The 23,465-nt window shown below is 42.0% G+C and overlaps 1 protein-coding gene across 3 annotated transcripts in view; it reads right to left on the bottom strand.

Annotated features, from left to right (window-relative positions):
- rgs6 (regulator of G protein signaling 6) overlaps positions 1 to 23,465 on the bottom strand; it is a 160,047-nt gene that overhangs the window by 49,090 nt on the left and 87,492 nt on the right. For all 3 annotated transcript variants that reach the window (XM_028821925.2, XM_028821922.2, XM_028821923.2), the window contains exons 5-7: positions 23,295 to 23,401; positions 18,901 to 18,952; positions 2,957 to 3,021 (exon numbers count right to left, since the gene is read on the bottom strand). In XM_028821925.2, the coding sequence (XP_028677758.1) occupies positions 2,957 to 3,021; positions 18,901 to 18,952; positions 23,295 to 23,401 (224 nt within the window). The remainder of the gene's footprint in view (positions 1 to 2,956; positions 3,022 to 18,900; positions 18,953 to 23,294; positions 23,402 to 23,465) is intronic.

Below are 23,465 nucleotides of genomic sequence, written 5' to 3'. Positions count from 1 at the left end.
CCTGTAAAGTCACATTTAAAATTTGGATGTTGTTTGTTTGAATTGTTTCAATTACCTTGACTTTTACTCTTTGTTGGCTATCCAAGTAGAGTGAACAAGATATACTTTTTTTAAACCTACTCTCCTTCATCCATCAGTCAAAGCCAAATCAATAATTCAGGAACAAGAGCAGCTTTGGGAGAGAACAAACCCCAGATGGGGCACCAGTCCATCACAGGACACACATAAGGGAAAATGTATACGTATCAATACTTTATACTTACATACAATACACAAACTAGAGTAATCACAGAAAAGACCATGCTGATACAAGAAGAATGTGCACACGCCACACAGTGAACAGGATTTGATAAAGGCTTCACTTTATACCAATAAAAAATCAATAAAAAGTATTTTTTGGTAGTCCGGTGTTGTAGTTAGAGGCAAGGTTACGTTTTCAGACTAGTTACAATGTGAATTAGTGCGCCTTTTCCTTGCATCCATTCCTTTCTCCTGGCCTTATGGCTTTCCCCCAAATCCTAAAGGTGCCTTCTAAAGTGACCTGGTATTCATGAGTGTGGGCTTTGAGGGAATGACTTCCCACCTATGGTTGAATTCTTGACAAAAGCTTCCAGAGCCACATGATGGACAAAGCAAGTTAAGAAGAAAGGATGGAAGGGATCATTTTGATCCTCATTCACGGTGGTGGCAGGCTTTCTTGTTTAATATTATAGTGTGTGATGGATTGCCGGCTTCATATTCCGGCCCTCACCCCCAGGCCGCCAGGAGGAGCTCTCCCAACAGCATGGACGTGCCCCGAATTCCAGCAGGGCCTCATGGACTATGTAGTTTTTATACACAGCCCTGCTGGATACCTTGAGGACCACTGGGAGTCGCTGTCGGGAGGCTCGGGGTCTCATATATGCCCTATAACCCGGAAGTGTGTCATAATCCCGGGACAGGAAGAAATGACGTGCTTCCGGGGTGAAGATAAGGACTGTGGACTGTTGGGCAGGAACACCTCCAGGTCAGGGAGTATAAAGGACTCTGGGAAAGCCCAGTACACTGAGCTGAGCTGGGAGGTAGGGTGGCGAAGTGTCTGGGAGAGGAGGAGTGTTTATTTGTGCTTTATTAGAGAGAATTGTTTATATGAGTAGTGTGGAGTGGAGGGTGCTTGGTGCACTGTATCATAACAAAATAAATAATTGTTATACTTTTACCTGGTGTTTGGAGCGGTACCTGAGGGTTCAAGAGGTGGATCGATACCTCTACTGCAACAAGTGTTATTGAGTAGTGTTGTTCTGCAAAATTCACCAAATCGTTGCTTACAGCAAATATGCCGTGTTTACCAGCCACCATGTTTGCCAAATAATTTTCTAGATATTCACCATACAGTAGATTAAGCAAACATTTTTTGCAAGAGCCTCATGATACTTTGTGAGGCCAGTGTGACATCACAGACTGTAGCAGCCACGTCCAGAACTTTCACACATGCTTACTATAAGATCATTGCCCATGTGGTTATTGCTGGGTCAAAATTACATGAGGGGGAAAAAAAATCCATTTCCTCAACTAAGATGCACTGAAACCGCCGCTCTTCACTGTCCAGCAAAGCACTTGACACTGCTGAGCAATATTTTTCCCACGTCTAACCGCATTCCTTTCACCAAGGGGAAACCCATCTCTTCCACTTGCAGTTCTTGTTGTATGTGGGTCGTCAGTGAACTTGAAAGGTAAAAAAAGGGTCCTGAAGCTATAAAGGGTGAGAAGCACAGCCAGATATCCTTCCCATATGCTTTTCAAAAATAAAAACTTGCAATATTTTCATTTGAGGAGTACATTAGCTGACCATAATGAGAATATTACAAGTACTGCAAATGGACATATAAGACTGAACCCTGTGCGCTGGCAGCATAGCACCACATGGCAAATTATGCTTGTAAATTAACCATGAGTCCAGCTGCGATCCCAAAACAAGTCTTAAAAGTAACCCTCCCACTGCCCTGTGGCTCCAAACATTGGAATGAACCAGTCCCACATCACCACTCCCTAGCACTGCCAATGTGTGCCCCAAGAATGGCAGTCTGTGAGTGTAATTATCTATATTTTATTTTATTATTGCTAGTTTGTGGCTGTTTGTTGTATTTAATTTGTGGTATTTCTTCAGTCGGCATCTTTTCTTGTTTGAGGTATGGGTGGCACAGTGGTTAGCACTACTGCCAGACTGGTCAGATCACATATTTGGCAACCATAATAGGTCTAGCATTATACTCCCCATTGACTTCAATGCATTGTGCGGTATTTGTCAAAGTTCACATACCTAACCACATGATTTCAGTGAACTTGCAGCAAAGCAAACTCCATGGGGTTCACTCATCACTATTGTGGAGGTAGCAATGATCATCAGATTATAAATAAGACATGTGTGCATTGTTTGTGAAAAGAATGAATTAATTACTAATTTGCAAACAAACACTGGAAATTTCATGTCTTTTAAGAAGAAGGAAAGCAAAACCAAGTGTACTGTTATTAAGACCTTTTGGTTAAAATAGTCAATGTTCTGCTGCAGACTAAACATAAAAATATTACAGAGCAGGCCAGTTTAAAAGAAAGAAATGACCCTCATCTGCGGTGGGTTGGCACCCTGCCTGGGATTGGTTCCTGCCTTGTGCCCTGTGTTGGCTGGGATTGGCTCCAGCAGACCCCCGTGACCCTGTGTTCGGATTCAGCGGGTTGGAAAATGGATGGATGGATGGATGACCCTCATTACTCAGACAAAATGTTGGCTGTACTTGAGCTAACAGATATAGGCAGTACTTGGGTAAACCATTATTCAAAAGTGTGTAAGGAAGTTAAGGGAAGTAGGCACCGAAAACCTATTTATGAACACTAAAACTCACAAGCAGCCCAAACAGAATTAGTGCATTAAATCAACGGTGAATCACTCATATGTTTTTTTAATTTGGTGAACACTCACAGCTTCGTAATCTGCAAGTTCGAGCCTGGCTTTGTTCTGCATAGTCCGCTTACAGAGATAGATCGCTAGAAAGAAAAAGAAGAGAAAGACAGAAAGACAATTAGCAATGAAGGTCAGAAAAATGTGAAATAGTTGGGGTACACACTGTGAAGGCAAAAGCTCATTAAAACACACGATAGACATTTTGATTCAGTGGCCTAACAACGATGAGTACCAATCAGTCCACATCTGTACTGTGAATAACACTGATGTTTATTGAGATTAGCTTTAATTCTATAAGTAATTAATTAAAGTCTGGAACCATCTAGCGTATGTTACTGCTGGGACAGGATCTGCTCTCTCATGATTTAAAAACATTAACTGAGTGTGAAAATTAATAAAGGGCAATCGTTGTAAATTATGAGGTTTACATTTTTTTTTCAGTTCTAAATTCAATTTTAGCTAGAACCTGCCCTAGCTGTAATAGAGGGTTCATCATCATCCTCATCACCATCATCATCTGTGAGGTTATTATTGTCATGTTTACAACTTACAATAAATTGTTTACTTGCATGTTCTAATCAACATGCCACCACTCTCCTCTGTCTTGTTTATTTAGTATAACTATCCTACTTTGGAAAGTCTGCCTTGCCTATTACAGGGTATACAGGGGATGCACAAACCAGTGTGTTTCTTTGTGACAGTCCCAAGCCCAGATAAATGGGTAGGGTTACATCAGGAAGGGCATCCGGTGTAAAATTTTGCCAAATCAATATGCGGACAACAATACAAAATTCCATACCAGATCGGTCGAGCCCCGGGTTAACAATGATCGCCACCAGTACTGTTAGCCAACAGGGTGCTGGCAGAAATTGGGCTACTGTTGGCCAAAGAAGAAGGAGAAGAAGAGGGGGAGACATGTCCGGAGGCAGGAGGAGAGGAGGAAAGTAAAGAGAGTGGAACTGAGGGTAGGTACTTTGAATGTTGGCAGTATGACTGGAGAGAGTTAGCAGGTATGATGGAGAGAAGGAAGGTTGATATATTGTGTGTGCAACAGACTAAATGGAAGGGGAGTAAGGCCAGGGGGATCTGAGGTGGATTCAAATTGTTCTATCATGGTGTGGATGGGAGGAGAAATGGAGTAGGGGTTATTCTGAAGGAACAGTATGTCAAGAGTGTTTTGGAGGTGAAAAGAGTGTCAGACCGAGTAATGATTATGAAGCTGGAAATTGGAGGTGTGGTGATGAATGTTGTTAGTGCATATGCACCGCAAGTTGGGTGTGCAATGGGTGAGAAAGAAGATTTTTGGAGTGAGTTGGATGAAGTGATGAACAGTGTACCCAAGGGACAGAAAGTGGTGATTGGAGCGGATTTCAATGGGCATGTTGGTGAAGGGAACAGCGGAGATGAGGAGGTGATGGGTAGGTATGGTATCAAGGAGAGGAATGAAGAAGGTCAGAGGATAGTGGATTTTGCCAAAAGGATGGACATGGCTATGGTGAATACATATTTTAAGAAGAGGGAGGAACATAGGGTTACATACAAGAGTGGAGGAAGATGCACACATGTAGATTACATCCTATGCAGAAGAGTTGATCTGAAGTAGATTGAAGACTGCAAAGTGGTGGCAGGGGAAAGTGCAGTTAAACAGCATAGGATGGTGGTCTGTAGGATGACGTTGGAGATCAAGAAGAAGAAGAGAGTGAGGGAAGAGCGAAGGATCAAATGGTGGAAGTTGAAAAAGGAAGACTGCAAGGTTGAGTTTAGGGAGAAGGTGACACAGGCACTGGGTGGTAGTGAAGAGTTACCAGACAGCTGGGAAACTACAGCAGATGTAGTAAGGGTGACAGCAAGAAGGGTGCTTGGCGTGACATCTGGAAAGAGGAAGGAGGAAAAGGAAACCTGGTGGTGGAATGAGGAAATACAGGAGAGTATACAGAGGAAGAGGATGGCAAAGAAGAAGTGGGATAGTCAGAGAAATGCAGAAAGTAAACAAGAGTACAAGGAGATAAGGCGCAAGGTGAAGAGAGAGGTGGCGAAGGCTAAAGAAAAGGCGTATGATGAGTTGTATGAGAGGTTGAACACTAAGGAGGGAAAAAAGGACCGGTACCGATTGGCTAGACAAAGAGACCAAGCTGGGAAAGATGTGCAGCAGGTTAGGGTGATAAAGGATAAAGATGGAAATGTACTCGCAAGTGAGGAGAGTGTGTTGAGCAGATGGAAAGAGTACTTTGAGAGGCTGATGAATGAAGAGAACGAGAGAGAAGAGGTTAGATAATGTGGTGATAGTGAATCAGGAAGTGCAACGGATTAGCAAGTAGGAAGTAAGGACAGCTATGAAGACGATGAAAAATGGAAAGGCCGTTGGTCCAGATGACATACCTGTGGAAGCATGGAGGTGTTTAGGGGAGATGGCAGTGGAGTTTTTAACCAGATTGTTTAATGAAATCTTGGTAAGTGAGAGGATGCCTGAGGAGTGGAGAAGAAGTGTATTAGTGCCGATATTTAAGAATAAGGGGATGTGCAGGACTGCAGTAACTACAGGGGGATAAAAGTGATGAGCCACAGCAAAAAGTTATGGGAAAGAGTAGTGGAAGCCTGGTTAAGAAGTGAGGTGATGATTAGTGAGCAGCAGTATGGTTTCATGCCAAGAAAGAGCACCACAGATGCGATGTTTGCTCTGAAGATGTTGATGGAGAAGTTTAGAGAAGGCCAGAAGGAGTTGCATTGCATCTTTGTGGACCTGGAGAAAACATATGACAGGGTGCCTCAAGAGGAGTTGTGGCATTGTATGAGGAAGTCGGGAGTGGCAGAGAAGTACATAAGAGTTGTACAGGATATGTATGAGGGAAGTGGGACAGTGGTGAGGTCTGCGGTAGGAGTGACAGATGCATTCAACGTGGAGGTGGGATTACATCAGGGATCAGCTCTGAGCCCTTTCTTATTTGCAATGGTGATGGACAGGTTGACAGATGAGATTAGACAGAAGTCCCCATGGACTGTGATGTTTGCTGATGACATTGTGATCTGTAGTGATAGTAGGGAGCAGGTTAAGGAGACCCTGGAGAGGTGGAGATATGCTCTAGAGAGAAGAGGAATGAAGGTCAGTAGGAACAAGACAGAATACATGTGTGTAAATGAGAGGAGGTCAGTGGAATGGTGAGGATGCAGGGAGTAGAGTTGGTGAAGGTGGATGAGTTTAAATACTTAGGATCAACAGTACAGAGTAGTGGGGATTGTGGAAGAGAGGTGAAGTAGAGAGTGCAGGCAGGGTGGAGTGGGTGGAGAAGAGTGTCAGGAGTAATTTGTGACAGACGGGTATCAGCAAGAATGAAAGGGAAGATCTACACGACAGTAGTGAGACCAGATATGTTATATGGGTTGGAGACGGTGGCACTGACCAGAAAGCAGGAGACAGAGCTGGAGGTGGCAGAGTTAAAGATGCTAAGATTTGCACTGGGTGTGACGAGGATGGACAGGATTAGAAATGAGGACATTAGAGGGTCAGCTCAAGTTGGACGGTTGGGAGACAAAGTCAGAGAGGCGAGATTGCGCTGGTTTGGACATGTGCAGAGGAGAGATGCTGGGTATATTGGGAGAAGGATGCTAAGGATAGAGCTGCCAGGGAAGAAGAAAAGAGGAGGCCCAAGCGAAGGTTTATGGATGTGGTGAGAGAGGACATGCAGGTGATGGGTGTAACAGAACAAGATGCAGAGGACAGAAAGATATGGAAGAAGATGATCCACTGTGGCAACCCCTAATGGGAGCAGCCGAAAGAACATAAAGAAGACAGTGAATTCAGAAAATCCTCAGACCACTTTCTTGTTTGTCACATTTTTCTATGCGACAAGCTTCACCTGGATTTGGGGATTTTCTGCCATGTTTCTCTGTCTGGTTGTATGGAGTCCAATGGTAGACAGTGTGGAACAAGCCCAGGACACAGACAGGAGGACATGTTTCGAACACCACCACACGTTTATTTATAGTTTCTATTTACAATTAAAGTGCACACACAAACCCCCAAACTCCCCCAAAGTCCAGGCCAATGCCACACTATGCCTCACTCTTCAGGCCGCTTCCTTTTCTTCCCTCCTTTTATAAGCACCCGGATGTGCTCCAGCTGTGCTCTGGCAATCTCCCACCAACACGCCCCAGTGTGGCGGAAGTGCCAGCTGCATCCCTGGAAGCACTCCGGGTGTCCCTGCTCTTCTTCCCCTCAGCACTTCCTGGTGTGGCGGAAGTGCTGAGGTCCAAGGCTCTCCAGGCATTGGGGCGCCCCCTGGCGGAGACCACGGGCCCCTACAGGGTTGAGCTTCATAGCTCTGTGCCCGTGGCCCCCAAAGGAACCAGGGTGGTCGCCCCCTCGTGGTCTGGAGGAGGCACAAGACCTCCTCCAGTCTTCCTGGGCATCTCGGCTGGGTACCACCCCCAGCGGCATGCCACAACAGGTATTTTCAGGTCTCTCCATGGGTGGTCAGTTGGGTTCAAGTTCAGACTGAAGGACACTCCCAGAGTTGTCCCTAAGCTACTCCTGCATTGTCTTTACTTTCAGCTCAGTCTGAGGTCCAGAGTGCTCTGGAGCAGGTTTTCATTAAGGATGTATGTGTACTTTAATCCATTCAGCTTTCCCATAATTCTAATTAGTCTCATAGTCCCTGCCACTGAAAAAACAACCTCACAGCTTGATGCTGCCACCACCATACTTCACCGTAAGAATGATATTGCAGAGGTGATGAGCGGTGCCTGGTTTCCTCTAGATATGATACTAATCTTGGTTTCATCAGACTAGAGAATAATTTTTCACAGTCTGAGCATCTTTTAGGTTCAAATAGAAACCCATGTGTCATTTTACTGAGAAGAGGCTTCTGTCTGGCCACTGTACCATAAAGCCCAGATTGGTTGAGTGTTGCAGTGGTGACTGTCCTTCCAGAAATTTCTCCTATTTCCACACAGGTTCCCTGATGCTCAGCCAGAGTGACTATTGGATTCTTGGTCACCTCTCTTAATACATCCCTTCTCCTCTGATTGCTCAGTTTGGCCATGCAGCCAGCTCTAGGAAGAGCCATGGCAGTTCCAAACATCTTCCATTTAAGGATTATGTTGGCCACTGTGCTCTTCAGAACCTTCAGTGCTGCAGTTTTTTTGTAGCCTTCCCCAGATCTGCACCTCAACAATCCTGTCTCTAAGCTCTGCAGGCAATTCCTTCAACCTCATGGCTTTGTTTTTTATTCAGCTGTGTGATTTTCTATAGACAGGTGTATATGTCTTTTCTAATAATGTCCAATTAATTGAACACACCAAACAAGCTGTTGAAACATTTCAAGTGTCATAGAAAAGGGTTTGAATACTTGTGTCAGTATGTCCATTTTTTAATGCATTTGCAAAAATGTCTAAAATCCTGTTTTCGTTTTGTCTTTTGATGTATTGAGTGTTGCTTGAGGTGGAAAACATGAATTTAAATGATTTTAGCAAAAGGCTGCAAAATAAAAAAATGTGAAAAAGTGAAGGGTCTGAATACTTTCTGAAGGCACCGTACCAATAATTAATACAAATGTATACAGTATTCTTCATCCAAAGAGTAATATTTGAAAACTTTTTTTTTTCAGTTTTCAGTCATGGGGAGCCATAACCTTCCCTAGCAGTAAACCTAGAACATCTATAAAAAAGGGACACATGCACTCAAATTCCAGCAATTTAGAGGCACCTACCTCCCTGACCAGGGCACCATAAAGGTGTCAAGAGAAGGCCACAGAAGCCAAACACTTCCTACTGTTTCACTGTTTTGGTAATGATAACAGTTCGTTTAAAGAGCACAAACTGTGGATTGTTTATATAATTAGTAGAAATCTGCCCATTTTCTATTTTTTTAGCCTGAAACAGTGAGTGAGACCTTGCAATCGCCTCCTTATCAAGAAGCAGGAGAACATAATGGATTTGTGCTTCACACATGGTAAGTACCTGCTTGCATATACTAGCAGTCCTCAGCTTACCATCCATCTATTATCCAACCCGCTATATCATAACAAGGCAGGAAACAAACCCTAGGCAGGGCACCAGCCCACCACAGGGCCCACACACACCCAGCACACACTAGGGACAATTTAGAATTGCCAATGCATTTAACCTGCATGCGTTTGGACTGTGGGAGGAAACCAGAGCACCCGGAGAAAACCCACACAGACATGGGGAGAACATACAAACTCCACGCAGGGAGGACCCGGGAAGCGATCCCAGGTCTCCTAACTGCGAGGCAGCAGCACTACCCACTGCGCCACCATGCCGCCCTCCTCAGGTTACAGTGGTCTCAAATTACAGCAATCTGTTAATGCAAACGAGCACAAAATACTTAATCATTTTTAGTTAATTTTAATTCATTTTTAACCAGCAACTTTATTTATTACTTATGAACTAAACAAAGCAGTTTTGACAACAATCAATATTGATCATCCGTCACTAAGACCGTCATGTAGTATAACATGTACTTAGTCACCATTTTCAATCATTTTGTGGTTTCATTAGCACATCTGTCACAATCACCGGTTAGTGGGGGGATATTCTTGCCATTAGTTTGCATCCGAAACGTGAATCCAGTGCAAGTAAAGGTGTTGGTGTTGTTAAGAAAAGGAAAGTAATACAACTGGAGGACAAAATGGACAACATAAAACATGCAGACAGTAAAGGCCACATTGAATCATACTTCAGTATAGCAAAGAAATAGACAGGATCTGATTTTCCAGTTTTAGGAAATACTGTATCATTAGCAACGTCGTACCACCTGCGCTTCAGTACAGGTCATCCACCAGAAGCTAAGCATGTTTGGGCCTGGTCAGTACTTGGATGGGAGACCATTTAGGAGAATCTTGGGTAGCTGCTGGAAGAAGTAATGACGAGGCCATGAGGGGGCGCTTACCCTGTGGTCTGCGTGTGGATCCCAGTGCCACAGTACAATGACTGGGACACTGTGCTGTAAAAATGGTGCCCTCCTTTGGATGAGACATAAAACTGAAGTCTTGGCTGTCTGTGGTAATTAAAGATCCCTGGGTATTTTTGAAAAGAGTTGGGTTTATCCTGATACCCCGTCTAAATTGGTCATGGCTTGTTCATTCTGGCCCCCTAATCATCCCGTGTCTCTAATTGGCTATGTCTCTCACCCCTTCACCACCTTACAGCAAATGTGTGGAGAGCATAATGGTGCAATAATGGCTGCTGTCACATCATCCAGGTGGGTACTACACATTCGTGGTGGTTGAAATGGTTCCCCTCTGTCTATGTAAAGCAATTCTGAGTTACAAGAAAAGTGCTACAGTATATAAACGTAGTTTATTATTATTATTATTATAATACACTGAATAATATTAAAGCATATGATCACCATACAGTACATACCTGAGGATCCCTTAAAATATTTTGTGATTTAAAGTACAGTAATATACATTATAATTTCATTGATAAGTTTTAAAAAGTTTTCTGTTAAATAATCAATAAAGTATTATGTATTTTTTGCCAATTTTCCATTAATAATCTGAGGCCCACCTGTACTAAGAGAGAATATCTGTTGAGTCAAAGGCATAGAATCTACACAGGAGACAGCAGATTGTGAATAAGCATGTTAATATAATGATATAGTTATCAGATATAACAGCTGGCACTGCAATGGCATCATAATATAATCTTCAAAGTGGTTTTATTGATTTCCTGTAACATTTTTTCTGACCCTCTTCTCTTCAAACCATCACGTATCAAGGAGACGGCAAGGTGTCTTCAAATCCTTGAAACTTAAGACTGACCACTTAATAACTGTATTTAACATTTCATTACAATCCAAAGAACATCTCCTGTATGGGGGGTGTCATGTCATCCATCCATCCATTTTCCAACCCGCTGAATCCAAACACAGGGTCACGGGGGTCTGCTGGAGCCAATCCCAGCCAACACAGGGCACAAGGCAGGAACCAATCCCGGGCAGGGTGTCATGTCACTGGACAGTAAATTTGTATAACTCACTCTGGCCACTGCGTCTCATTTTTAAAAAGCCAGTTGTAAGGATGGCACAAGTCAGAAAGAAGAGATTACTAACAGGGACCTTGCTAAGGGAGAGAGTGAAATTCTCACTATACGCGACGAGTCTCTATATTCTACCATGTATAAAGTGGGGGGCATGCAGTCCACTCTTCCAACAAATCCAGACAATCTTATCTACAAAATAAGATCAAATTGAGATTTTAAGGTCCCTAAAGTTCTACTCTCTACCACACTACTTGATCATTTATTCCATGTGTCAGAGTTGTCTGCGTGAAGACAAACTTTATTATGTTTGTGTGAGATTTACTCTTAAAAAGATTCAGTCTTTCTCCCTGTATTGTCTCTAAAGAACTTTAACTTTAACTGCTAAAGAATTTTAAGTTTAAATTAACTGCCAAAATCTGCCATGCTATTTCCTTTCACAATTTTAAAAAATTAAATCATGTCAAATCTAAGTCAATTGTGTTAACAAATACCTTGTCTGGTATGGAGTAGGGATGCTCAATTTTGCACAAATTATCTACAACCACTTGCAATACAACTGTGTTTTACTAAAAGAAATACATTAGGTTAGCACCAGCAAGGGAGGAAACCTGTCTAGATTTAATATTATTGATATACAGATTTTAAACATCCATCCATCCATTATCCAACCTGCTATATCCTAACTACAGGGTCACAGGGGTCTGCTGGAGCCAATCCCAGCCAACACAGTACGCAAGGCAGGAAACAAATCCTGGGCAGGGTGCCAGCCCACCGCAGGGCACACACACACACACCAAGCACACACTAGGGACAATTTAGAATCGCCAATGCACCTAACCTGCATGTCTTTGGACTTTGGGAGGAAACCGGAGTACCCAGAGGGAACCCACGCAGACACGGGGAGAACATGCAAACTCCACGCAGGGAGGACCCGGGAAGCGAACCCGGGTCTCCTAACTGCATGGCAGCAGCGCTACCATTGCACCACCGTGCCACCTAAATTTTAAACAGTTACATTTAATTTTAGTAGAGCAGATTTTAAGAAGATGCAGCATAGCCTAAGTAAAATAAATTGGGATAAGCTTTGTGGCACCCAGCTGGGTTTGTTGCCCGGCCGGGACGCCCAGGAGGAGCGGAGGAGGGCTTGTGCCTCCTCCAGGACACGAGGGGGTGTCCTCTCTGGTTGCCTTGGGGACCACGGGTACAGAGCTTGGAAGCTCAACCCTGTAGGGGCCCGTGGTCACCGCCAGGGGGCGCCCCAATGCCTTGGGAGCTCTGGACCTCAGTACTTCTGCCACGCCCGGAAGTGCTGGGGGGAAGAGAATTGGGGACACCCGGAGGACTTCCGGATATGCTGACAGAGCTTCTGCCACACAGGGTTGTGGCTATAGAAGCCCTCAGGATGCACCTGGAGTCCTTCCGGGGTGTATAAAAGGGGCCACCTCCCTCCAGTCAGGGGCAAGAGTCGGGTGGAAGAGGACGAAGCTTGGTGGAGAGGAGTGGAGGCGGACCAAAGACTGTGAAAGGCATTGTGAGTGTGGCCAGGACTTAAGGGGTGATTGGTGCTGAGGCACTGGGATTGTGCACTTCTATTGTATATAATAGTTGTAAATAAACGTGTGTGGTGAAGAAACATCATGTCTACCTGTCTGTGTCCGGGCTGTTCCCCACAGCTTACAAGTGTGTAAATGGTTGACAAGGTGTGGGGCACGTTTAAGTGTTCAAAATATAATGTAGGATAAGTGTATTCCAAAATTTAGAAGCAGTGATAAATTAAGGGAAACAGTGGAAAAAACAGCTGTATGACGCGTATATAATTACTAACTCCATTGCTAACCATAAAACATATTAAAGCATAAGAACACAGGTTAAAAAAGATGTTAGGAAGGCTAAAAGGCTGTTGGAGAGAAATATTTTCAAAAAGGCGAAAGATGATCCAAAGAGTTTTTTTCAGTAATTCAGTTGTAAAAGAATTGTCATGGAGAAGGAGAAGAGAATTAAAGGTGAGCTATATACAGATAGTGAAATAGCAAACTCTTTGACCTTACATTTTATTGAGGTTTATAAGTGTGAAGACGTCAATAACCATCTAAAACTTAGAGGGACTGCTAACTAGGTGACTGAGTGACTGAAATGTAAGAAATTTCCAGGACTAGATAACATTTACCCTTGAGTGCCTAAAGAGGTCAGTGAGTACATATATAAACTTGTGGTACATATTTTTTAGAAAATCTCTATATGCTGAGGAAATTTCTGAAGCCTGGAGACTAGCAAATATCATTCCATTGTATAAAAGGCTTGATGTGTATCACAGTTGGGAAGACTTGTGGCAGATGAAATTCAATGTCAGCAAATCACAGCACTAGAGAACATCCAAAGAAGAGCGACTAGAGTGATTCATGGGCTGAGAGGTATGAGCTATGAGGAGAGCTTGAAGGAGTTTTCAGTTTAAACGAGTGGAGATTAATAGGTGACATGATTGAAGTGTTTAAAATTATGAAAGGAATTAGTACAGTGGACTCCATTTGTTACTTTAAAATAAGTTCTGCATCAAGAACATGGAGAAACGTGTTACACTTCAGTTTTTGGGGTCATGTCAATCAGGGTGATTCAGGGCTTTTTATCATTCATTGCCAAAGACCACCACAGGATGAATAACCCCATTACGGCAGCTGAAACAGAGACGTAAGGTTGCCCTGCTGTTGATCTGTTCTTTCTCTCAGAACATACAATTGTAACATTTCATAAAGGGGCAGTTGTGAGATTTAAATCTCTGTTGAAGGTGGACTATTAAAAATATTGTGTAAAAAGTATATATTTTTCTGCACTAAACACTGTTATAGGGTGGAAGGTAAGAGAGCACCTGCTTGGAGGGAGCTATATAAATCCCCAAATAAGAAAAGAACAGTCAACATGTAGTGGAGAATTTTGCAAGGAATTATCTATATATATAATTCACTAAACCGACAGGGCAAGCAAGACAACCATGGGATACGCACGACATAGCCACGCCCGCAAAATCACAGAGACCCGCCCACCAACTCTAAGACCATGGAATACGATGACAACTCACAGAGCCACGCCCACCAACTCTAAGAGCATGGGACGAGAACGCCTGCCTGCCCGCCCGCCTGCCTGACTGTTACCAGCATTCACCGCAATGCATTCACCGCAACGTACGTATGGAGTGTAAAACCATCGCAGCTTTTAACTCACAAACTGCAACAACTCACCAAACACCACCATCCTGTCTCTCGAGGCATTCACACTGCCGGAAGACAACCATGGGATACGCAAGAAATAGCCACGTCCGTCAACTCACAAAGCCCCGCCCACCAACTCTAACACCGCATCAGACGCTTTCTATATCTAAGAAGATACATAGATACTCATTATTCCCCGGCACGCGTCCACCCACGCTCTCAAGGCATTCACAGTGCCTGCTCATGTACCCGGACGCAACAACTCACCACACACAAATTTCTCTTAATTTGACTCAACACGGGAAACCTCACCCGGCCTGGACACGGAGGGGATTGATAGCTCTTTCCCGATTCTGGGGGTGGTGGTGCATGGCCGTTTTTAGTTGGTGGAGCGATTTGTCTGGTTAATTCCGAAAACGAACAAGACTCCCAACTGCTAAATAGTTACGCGACCCCCGAGCGGTCGGTGTCCAACTTCTTAGAGGGACAAGTGGCTTTCAGCCACATGAGATTGAGCATTAACAGGTCTGTGATGCCCTTGGATGTCCAGTACTGTACGGGCGCTACACTGAATGGATCAACGTGTGTCTACCCGGCACCGACAGGTGTGGGTAAGCCGTTGAACATCATTCGTGATGGAGACCGGGGCTTGCAATTGTTCCCCACGAACGAGGAATTCCCAGTAAGTGCGGGTCATACGCTCGCACTGATTGTGTCCCTGCCCGTTGTACCCCCCCCCCCCTCCTCCCCCTCGCTACTACCATGGTCGGGTGACTTGGTGGATTATATATAGCAAAGCAGCCGGAACCGCAAAGAACAATGAATGGCAGGGGGGCCCGGATGGAGGGGGCGGAATGGGCATCCTTCCCCTCTCCCCCCGTTCCGCCCTCCGCGCCCGAGTGCCGTCCAGCCCCGTCCCTCGCTCTGGGCACGACGGCGGTCTTCCAGTTTTCAGTCACGGACAATTGTATGTTGGTTCGTAGCGTGCATTGTTGCAATGTTACTTTTCTTGGTGGTTTATTAAATTACGGACTTTTCAAATATTCATTTTTTTCCCTGTAAAACTCATTAAAAGAGCGGTGTGATTGGCTAGTCATTACTAATTCCTTTATAAGGATAATTAATCAGAAAGATAATGATAAATGTATTTTTGTGGGCAAAAAGAAACAATGTTCCTTTTATTCTTGCAGTGTATTAGACTTGGATTTTGTTCACCTTTTTAGTGATATATGTAGAAAATGAATAGGGAAATTTAACATTGTTATATTCATGACATTGTTTAACTTTTTATCAGGTGAGACAAAATTAGCCACTCTAAAAAGTTGAAATAATGAACATTTTTAAGATGACTGTGCACTTCACAATAATGATGGAATATACTTGTTATAAACTGATGAATATATTAGAGGTGTTTAAAAATGTGGAGCGAAAGAGAACTGAACTGAAATTGGCGAAAGAGAATTGAAAATTAATGTATGAGTCAATGTTAAAAATCTTTGAAAATAAGAGAGCTGCCAAAGCCATTGAAAAGTATTATTTTTTTCTGTTGTCTTGGATGATACGAAAATATTTGCCCTAAAAAGAGAGGTGTAGCATCATAATAATTTTTAATAATAAGTTGTGATTTGGAACATTCATGTGCTTGTTTGATATGGTTTATGGGGTATTTGAATTGTTGTCTGTCTATCTATCTATCTATCTATCTATCTATCTATCTATCTATCTATCTATCTATCTATCTATCTATCTATCTATCTATCTATCATTAATGCAACCACGTAAAGGTCAGAATTGCCACTGTATCCGAGTTTATTGCGATTCTACAACACTCAGACTTTTCTCTCCTTTTGACTTTGAATTTTTGATAAGTACTTTGGCATGAAAAAGAATGAGTTTTGATCCCCAGTTAATGAACTTTAGCTACTCCCACTACTGGTTCTTTCACTAAAAATATCTTACTGCCTTATTACGATAGTACAAAGTAAGCAAACAAGTGAATCCAAAAACCGGCAAGTTGTGTGAACATGATAGCATCATGTTCCCATCTGTAAGACAACACATGCCATGCCCATACAACTGGCAATGGGCGTTTTAACTATAATCAATACAGCCGTACCTCCACAATAACACTGCAAAATGGACATTACTCAAGATAACAAAATGGCTGTGTGAAAAGTAATAAAATAAATACAAAATGATAATAAAAATATTCCAAAAACAAAAATTGATTAAATGAAAAAATAATAATCTTGAAATCAGGCATGTGCTTATGACACGGAGGACTGTTTCCTGTGCAATGAAAGCCCAGGTACACCCACAACTATGCACTTCCATGAGTTTGGGTTGCCTCCATTAATGCAGTTATAAGATTACACAGCACAGACTCCATCAAACTTTTAAAAGCTTGTCCTACTGTAGGTATTAGAAGCAATTAGAGGTAATCAAGTTGCAGGAGCAATTCAGATCATTCAAACCAATGTTAAGCTAGGTGTCATCTAATTTGCACAACAATAAGTTTTTGTTTGGTGTCATAATGGCCTAATAATAACTTACCAAATTATTGCCATGGGAAGCCATAGCGTATCCATATTACTTAATTGTATTGAGAAATACAGAATTAATATATCAGTTTATGATACGAGTATAAGATTTGAAGCTTGACTCTACATAGGATTATACATATAGCGTCTTATATCAGTTGCAGCAGATGTTGACCACCAGACTGACATTGGTCATCAACAAAAGCTCAAGATGGCAGTACAATAACATTACCAATATTATTAGTTATTATTTGGTCAACACTTTTATCCAAGGAAGGAGACATGACTTGGCCATGGTCACACAGTGTCAGTAGCAGGATTTGAACCCACAACTTCAGGGTTCTTAATCCAAACCCTTAATCCACTACACAACCAAAAAAAGAAAAACTTTCAATGACAATAAATACAAAAGTAGCATGTACAAAATTCTGAAAAATAAAATCTTAACGATAGAAAACAAAGAATCCTGATAGGGTCAGGCATGGAGATCTACTGTAGTTCTATCAAAGCACATGGAAACCCATTTTCTTCATAACCTAAAGCAGGGGTGGCGAACTCCAGGCCTGGAGTGCCGCAGCGGCTACAGGTTTTCATTCTAACCCTTTTCCTAATCAGTGACCATTTTTCACTTCTAATTAACTTTTTCCCCATCAATTTAATAGCCCTGTTACAAGAGTTCAGCCCTCTGAATTGGTATCCGTCAATAAGGGCGCGCACATAAAGGCGACCTTCAAAAGGGCGACCTCAATTGGGCGCGGCGAATAAAAGCGCACATAAATAAAAGCGATCTTCAAAAGGACGACCTCAATTGAGCGCCGAATAAATGCGCGCGCAAATAAAGGAGTGCTTCAAAAGGGTGACGTCAATTGGGCGCAGCAAATAAAGGCAAACACAACAAAATTATTACAGAAAATTTATTAGATAAAGGCAATGATTGAACATATAAAAAGGTGAAAGCAAGAATATTAAAACATCCAATTAATTAATGCATGAACTTCTAACGAACTATTTCTAAAGCTCTCTATATTTCGTTGTTTTCAAAATTACAGAAAATTAGATTAAGGCAATGACTGAATGTATAAAAAGGTGAAAGCAAGTTACACTTGAAGCTGTAGATTATGTGCAATGCCACGTAGATATTCGAGATGCGGTCTATTAGCATAATCAAGGACAATTAATTTAATTCGCTCCGAAGGTCATCCTTTTGAAGCGCTCCTTTATTTACGCACGCATTTATTCGGCGCTCAATTGAGATCGCCCTTTTGAAGATCGCTTTTATTTATGTGCGCTTTTATTCTCCGCGCCCAATTGAGGTCGCCCTTTTGAAGGTCGCCTTTTTGTGCACGCCCTTATTGAATAGAACCCTCTGAATTGATTCCTTTCTTCATTAAATGACAGCCAAGCAGAAATGAGATGTGAAACGAGCTAACGGATGACCAGCTAAACTGGTGCTTCAAACTCTAACCAATTTCACTCCAACCACTTTCTTAATGAGAAGCCAATTCTTGCTGTTAATTAAACCCGTTATTTAATTCCATGACTTGTTGCTGCTCTCATTCTGCCACAGCACACATTTTGAAAACTGTTGTTTTTCTGTTCTTTCTAAGAGCACCAATGTCAAAATGTTATGGTGACCTGAGAGATCAACCTTACCAAGACCATCACTTCTCTTTAATTTCAGATATTGTGTGATGGGCACAGGGGAGCTGGTCATGTGGTGGCTTGTTTTGTGTCTCATTATTGTTTGGCTGCTAATTAAAGAAAAAGAAACAACAATGGGGCCTGAGTCAAGTTAATTTAAAGAAGTAATCAGCAGCAAAAACTGGTCACTAATTAGGAAGATGGTAAGAATGAAAACCTGCAGCTACTGTGGCACTCGAGGCCTGGAGTTCGCCAACCCTGACCTAAAGCAAGGCGAAATGATCACAGACACTGGCTCAGGAATGAATGAGTAAGACATATGTTTGAGAAATTGAAAAAATAAACACAAAATACAAATCAAAACAGTACTGTGAATGCAAGAATCAAGAGTCACTATTTTAATTTGGTGCCATCTTTTCTGGATGGATGTAAAAATGCATTAACATACTGGCCATTCTGCTAATAAAGGCGTGATGTCTTTTAATTATTTTGCATTAAAACAAAGTCAGTAGTTGTCCCTTTTAAACAAAGTGAATCATTGCTAAACATAGCAAAAGCATGAAGGAGCACTTACCATAGTCTGTGTTCTCAGGATCCCAGCAATTTGAAGCCCAGAAATAGGGAGCCTGTGAAGAGATAGATTGATGTTGTAATTGGACTGCTATAATTGAATATTAGACTAAGTGTTTTGATTTTATATGGAATATTTGAGAAGAAAATACTGTAAAACCATGCCCATATTATGCATGATAAACAATCTAAATGTTTGTAGGAGCCACCATGATTAGTTATATTGTTTATTGATATTACTATTGGATTTGCCCATTTAATACATTATAAAGAACTTAATATTTTATAAATGATGTATTCAGTTAAATTAATTACATAATCAGCATTGCTCACATTCACAGAAGTCTAAGGCTGTAATGCTACTGATAGGAGCGGATAAACCCTGTCTCCTTTGGTAAATGAATTGTGCTTTACATTAAACTACTGCCACGCTGTCCTCAACAGCTGCCCAATTTACGAAAACGGCTTCTGCCGTGCACTCCCCTCTCATGCCCTTTGATGCTGATTTGGCTTTGGTGTCTTGCAATCCTAATACAGATAATTGGGCTGAAATATGAAGAGGTGGGTACATGAAAATAATTAATTAAATGTCTGATAAAATGAGTGCCGCCACACATCAATCAAACTAACCATGTATGAAGAAAGAGCGGAGGTAATGGATTGCCTGTCTACATTTAACCTTTGGGGTTTTCCAGTGACTGGAATACAAAAACTAATGTCCTATAATAAAAATTAATTGTGAAATTCTTCCAAAGGTGGCATGTTGGAGAAGTGCCCTGTTTCCATAGAGTTCTGCGGTCTAAAATTCCACTCCTTGCTCAGTGAATGACTTTGTTTGGTTTCTCTTGTTACTAGGGGGCTCCGCCCCCTGCTCGCTTCGCTCGCCAACCCCTGGTGTTGGGAATGACAAAGAGCGTGATGTATGAATGAGATATAGAATAGTGTGACGGTGTAGATGATGCAAATAGAAAGCAAACAATAAAGTGTGTGGCACAGTGTAAAGGTTTATTTGAAAATTCCTTTGTACACGCCGTTTAAGTGTAAAAGGTAATTCAGCTCAGAACTTGTAAGGTCATTTAAGATGGTTATTGTTGTGATCAGAGTCAAGTTTGTCAGAGCTTAGAAAGAGTTGTGTCTCTCCAGGAAGTAATGGAATGACTTGGGTATTAATGTTTTCCACATTAATATTTTTTGGACATAATATAGTGCGTTGTGTTAAAAGGGGCATTTGGTCTAATGAGATTGCTGTTCCAAATCTCTCTGTAACTAAGTTGTCGCAGATAAAGGCTTGAGGAAATGTAATAATATGTGGCTGAAGTCCATCTGTATTGGTGAGTGTACCATCTGTCAGTTGTAATAAGCAATTGTTATGAGCTGGTTCTGGACATCGTATCTTTTTTACTAACTGTATCTTTTGAAAGCAATGCCAATTGTCTGCGTATTTTAAGGTGCACTGAACAATAGCTGAGTGCATGGCATCTGGAAGAATAGCTAATCACTGTCTAAAATCTCCTCCTCATAAAAGTACCTTTCCTCCAAATCGAATATTATTATTCATAAACGTTTGTAGAAGTTTATGAATGGTGTTGAGTAAGTGACTTCATGCCATTGAACATTCATCAATAAACAACATTTTTTCAAGACGGATGTCACGTGCAGTGCCCACCGTTAATGTTCATAGTGGATACCGATTTGTAGGATCTAATGCAGTTGATAAAGATTTCACTTTCAGGTACATCGTCAGTTATAAGCTTCTGTAGATATTCAGTATATGAATGTAAAGAAGGCAGTCTAATTTGACCCTTTTGACAACAACGTGTAAATGTATAACTTGTATTGCCAGTTGTTTCTTCAGGGAAGTGAACTGAATGACAATGATTGCAAATGACATTCATTAATCCGAATGAATTTTCCTGGTGTATGTTTTGCTTGTGCCGTTTGAGAGGCGCGTTGTTGCATGTCCAGCATTTGGGACGTGTTGTTTTGGAGCTGTAATCGATTTGCCTGTGCTGTGTGAGAAGCCCGTTGTAGCCTTCGCTGCCATTAACGTATGTCTGAGACGGGAGGTGTTTCGTTTTGAATCCGTGCCTGTTGCGATTGAGCACTTTTATTGATAGTTTGCGTCATGTGGATCTAGGATGTAGATTTGTGCATATTTGCGTTGTTGATTTGTTTCAGGGTGCACTGTTCCAATGCGATGCAGTATTTGTGCACATATGCGAAAGTAGTATGGGCCATTGCCTTTTGGTGGCCTGATATTTACTCCGGTATATGCAAAAGCAAATGAACTATTGTAGGATCTAATGCAGTTCATAAAGTTTTTACTTTTAGGTACATCGTTAGTTAGAAGCTTTAGTTGAGCTTTGCGTTTTTGGAGTCGAGACATTTTTTCTTTTAGAAATATGGATAAGTAATAAGGAGTATTGCACTCACTGTTAATATGGAGCCTTTTCTGCGGTTGAACGGTTAATAGTGCCTTATTGTAATGAGATCTACCTATGCTGCACAGCCGTCTATTTTGTTGTTTCTTTCGTGTTCGTGTGTTTGTTCCTGTTATCCTTTCCTTTTCGTTTTGTACCCGTGACTGTGTATTCATGACTTGTTTCTTTCTCAGCATGCGAAATATGGATAAGTAATAAGGAGGATCGCAGTCACTGTTAATATGTTTCCTTTTCTGCAGTTGAACGGTTAATAGTGCTTTATTGTAAGGAGATCCACCAATGCTGACACCTATGCTGTCTAGTGTGAAGGTGTTGATGTTCACTTTAGAATATGTGGCTTTGGGTGTCACTTCTTATGGATGTGTGTGTGTGGTGTGAGGATTGTTGTCGCGCGAGCGTCTTCTTTCTTTTTGTGTTCCTGTGTCTTGTTGAATCCCCCTCTTTGTGTGTGTCCCGTCCCTTGCTTGTAGGGTCTGTGGGGTGGTTTTGTGTTCTTTTTTTTGTGTTCCATGGGCTTGTTGAATCCCCCTCTTGGTGTGTGTCCCGTCCGGTGCCTGTGGGGGGGGGGTGCCTTGCTGTTGTGCGTGAGCCTCTTTTTTTTTTTTTTTTTTTTTTTGGGTCTAGTTTCGTGTGCAATGTGTTTCGTGCTTTGCCTGCGTTTGACTAATTCGGTGCTCGTTGCGCCTCATTTCTCCATTTTTCCTGTGCTCACTCCTTTTTTCTGTGGTCTTGTCCGCCTCTCGCGGCCCCTCATCCGCCTCTCTCGGCTCCTCAGCCGACTCTCGCGGACTCTTTTTGCGCCTGCGCAGTACGTCTTTTTGCAGCTACGGCCCATTGCCGGATGTGCCTGCGTCCATCATCCGGTTTAGCATTCTCGGTTAGTAATATGGATTCTGGTATTTTCTTTGATTTAAGAAACAATCTTAGCGAAATCAAAGTGATTTCATATAAATGAGTTTGGGTAAGTGGGTGGGCCCAGTAACAGACTATTTAATCAGCCAGAGATAGTACCCATCTTCCACAAGATGCTACCAAGTTAGGCTTCACAGGTGGATTTAAAAAATGAATGCCATTCAGCACTATATGTAGGGTTTTCCAACTCTGGTCCTGTCAATGAAAGGGAAGGCAAAATAGTTAGCAGCAAAAACTTGTCACTAATTTAAAAAAGGGTTAGAATGAAAACCTGCAGGCACAGTAGTGCTCCAGGACCAGAATGGGAGACCCCTGCCTGAGGGTGATTGATGGAGATTTGTATCCAGAGACTCTTTGCTGTGTCATTAGCTCTTTGTAAATGTGTTCTTTGGCCATAGTAGCACTCCAGGACTGGAGATGGAGATTGATTTTTCTTTGCTGTTAGTTAACTTTTTTGTCCCCCCCTTTTTATTTTTCTTTAATGCCATTAATTATTCATTACCTATTTAATTGTTTAGTGGTTACTTCTTTGTTTAATTCATTACTATTAAACTTCTTATTTTTTAATTGAATAAAATGCCATTTTTGAAATAATACATTATTTAAAAACACCTCCATTTCTGAGGGTTTTTGTGGTTTGGCCTTCCACGACGGGTTAAATCATAACAATATGGTGGACATATGAGGAGATGCCATAAACTATTATTTTAACATACTTGAACATGTGAATCTGTGAGGTGCACTGAGCTTCTCAAATTTCACTTACTGCAAGAAGTTTTAATCTCCATTGTCCTTTTCATGCTCCTTGTAGAACAAATGAAAGCATCACTGGCATAGATATCTACAGATGTTTCTGGGAATTGGTAAGTGGTATGGTTACTCCATTTTCCTTTTGAAAATATTGACACCATATATTCTATATTTGTAGAAGTAACTAATTCAAAATATATTGCAGTTTGTGACCCCTCCACCCCTAAACTTACTCAACTGACCCTCTCAGTCCCACTGTATCGCAGTGAGGAAGCCAGAGGGTCAGATGGCTGACCTGGAAGCGGTAGAAAGTTCCATCATCCTTCAGCATCAGCACGTGGTCAGATATTGGGAAGAGATAACCGTGAGCTCCAATGAGGCTACCCAAATGGACTGCTTCACCTGAAATAGCAAAATGAATGTCTGTTAGCACATTGACACGAGGCAGGCATTTTACACCACTGAA

The sequence above is a fragment of the Erpetoichthys calabaricus genome, chromosome 16 (genome assembly GCF_900747795.2).
Source record: "Erpetoichthys calabaricus chromosome 16, fErpCal1.3, whole genome shotgun sequence".
In the NCBI taxonomy this organism is placed as follows: Eukaryota; Metazoa; Chordata; class Cladistia; order Polypteriformes; family Polypteridae; genus Erpetoichthys; species Erpetoichthys calabaricus.
The sequence above is the reverse complement of the archived record's forward strand: the minus strand, read 5'-3'. Positions and strand labels throughout refer to the sequence as shown.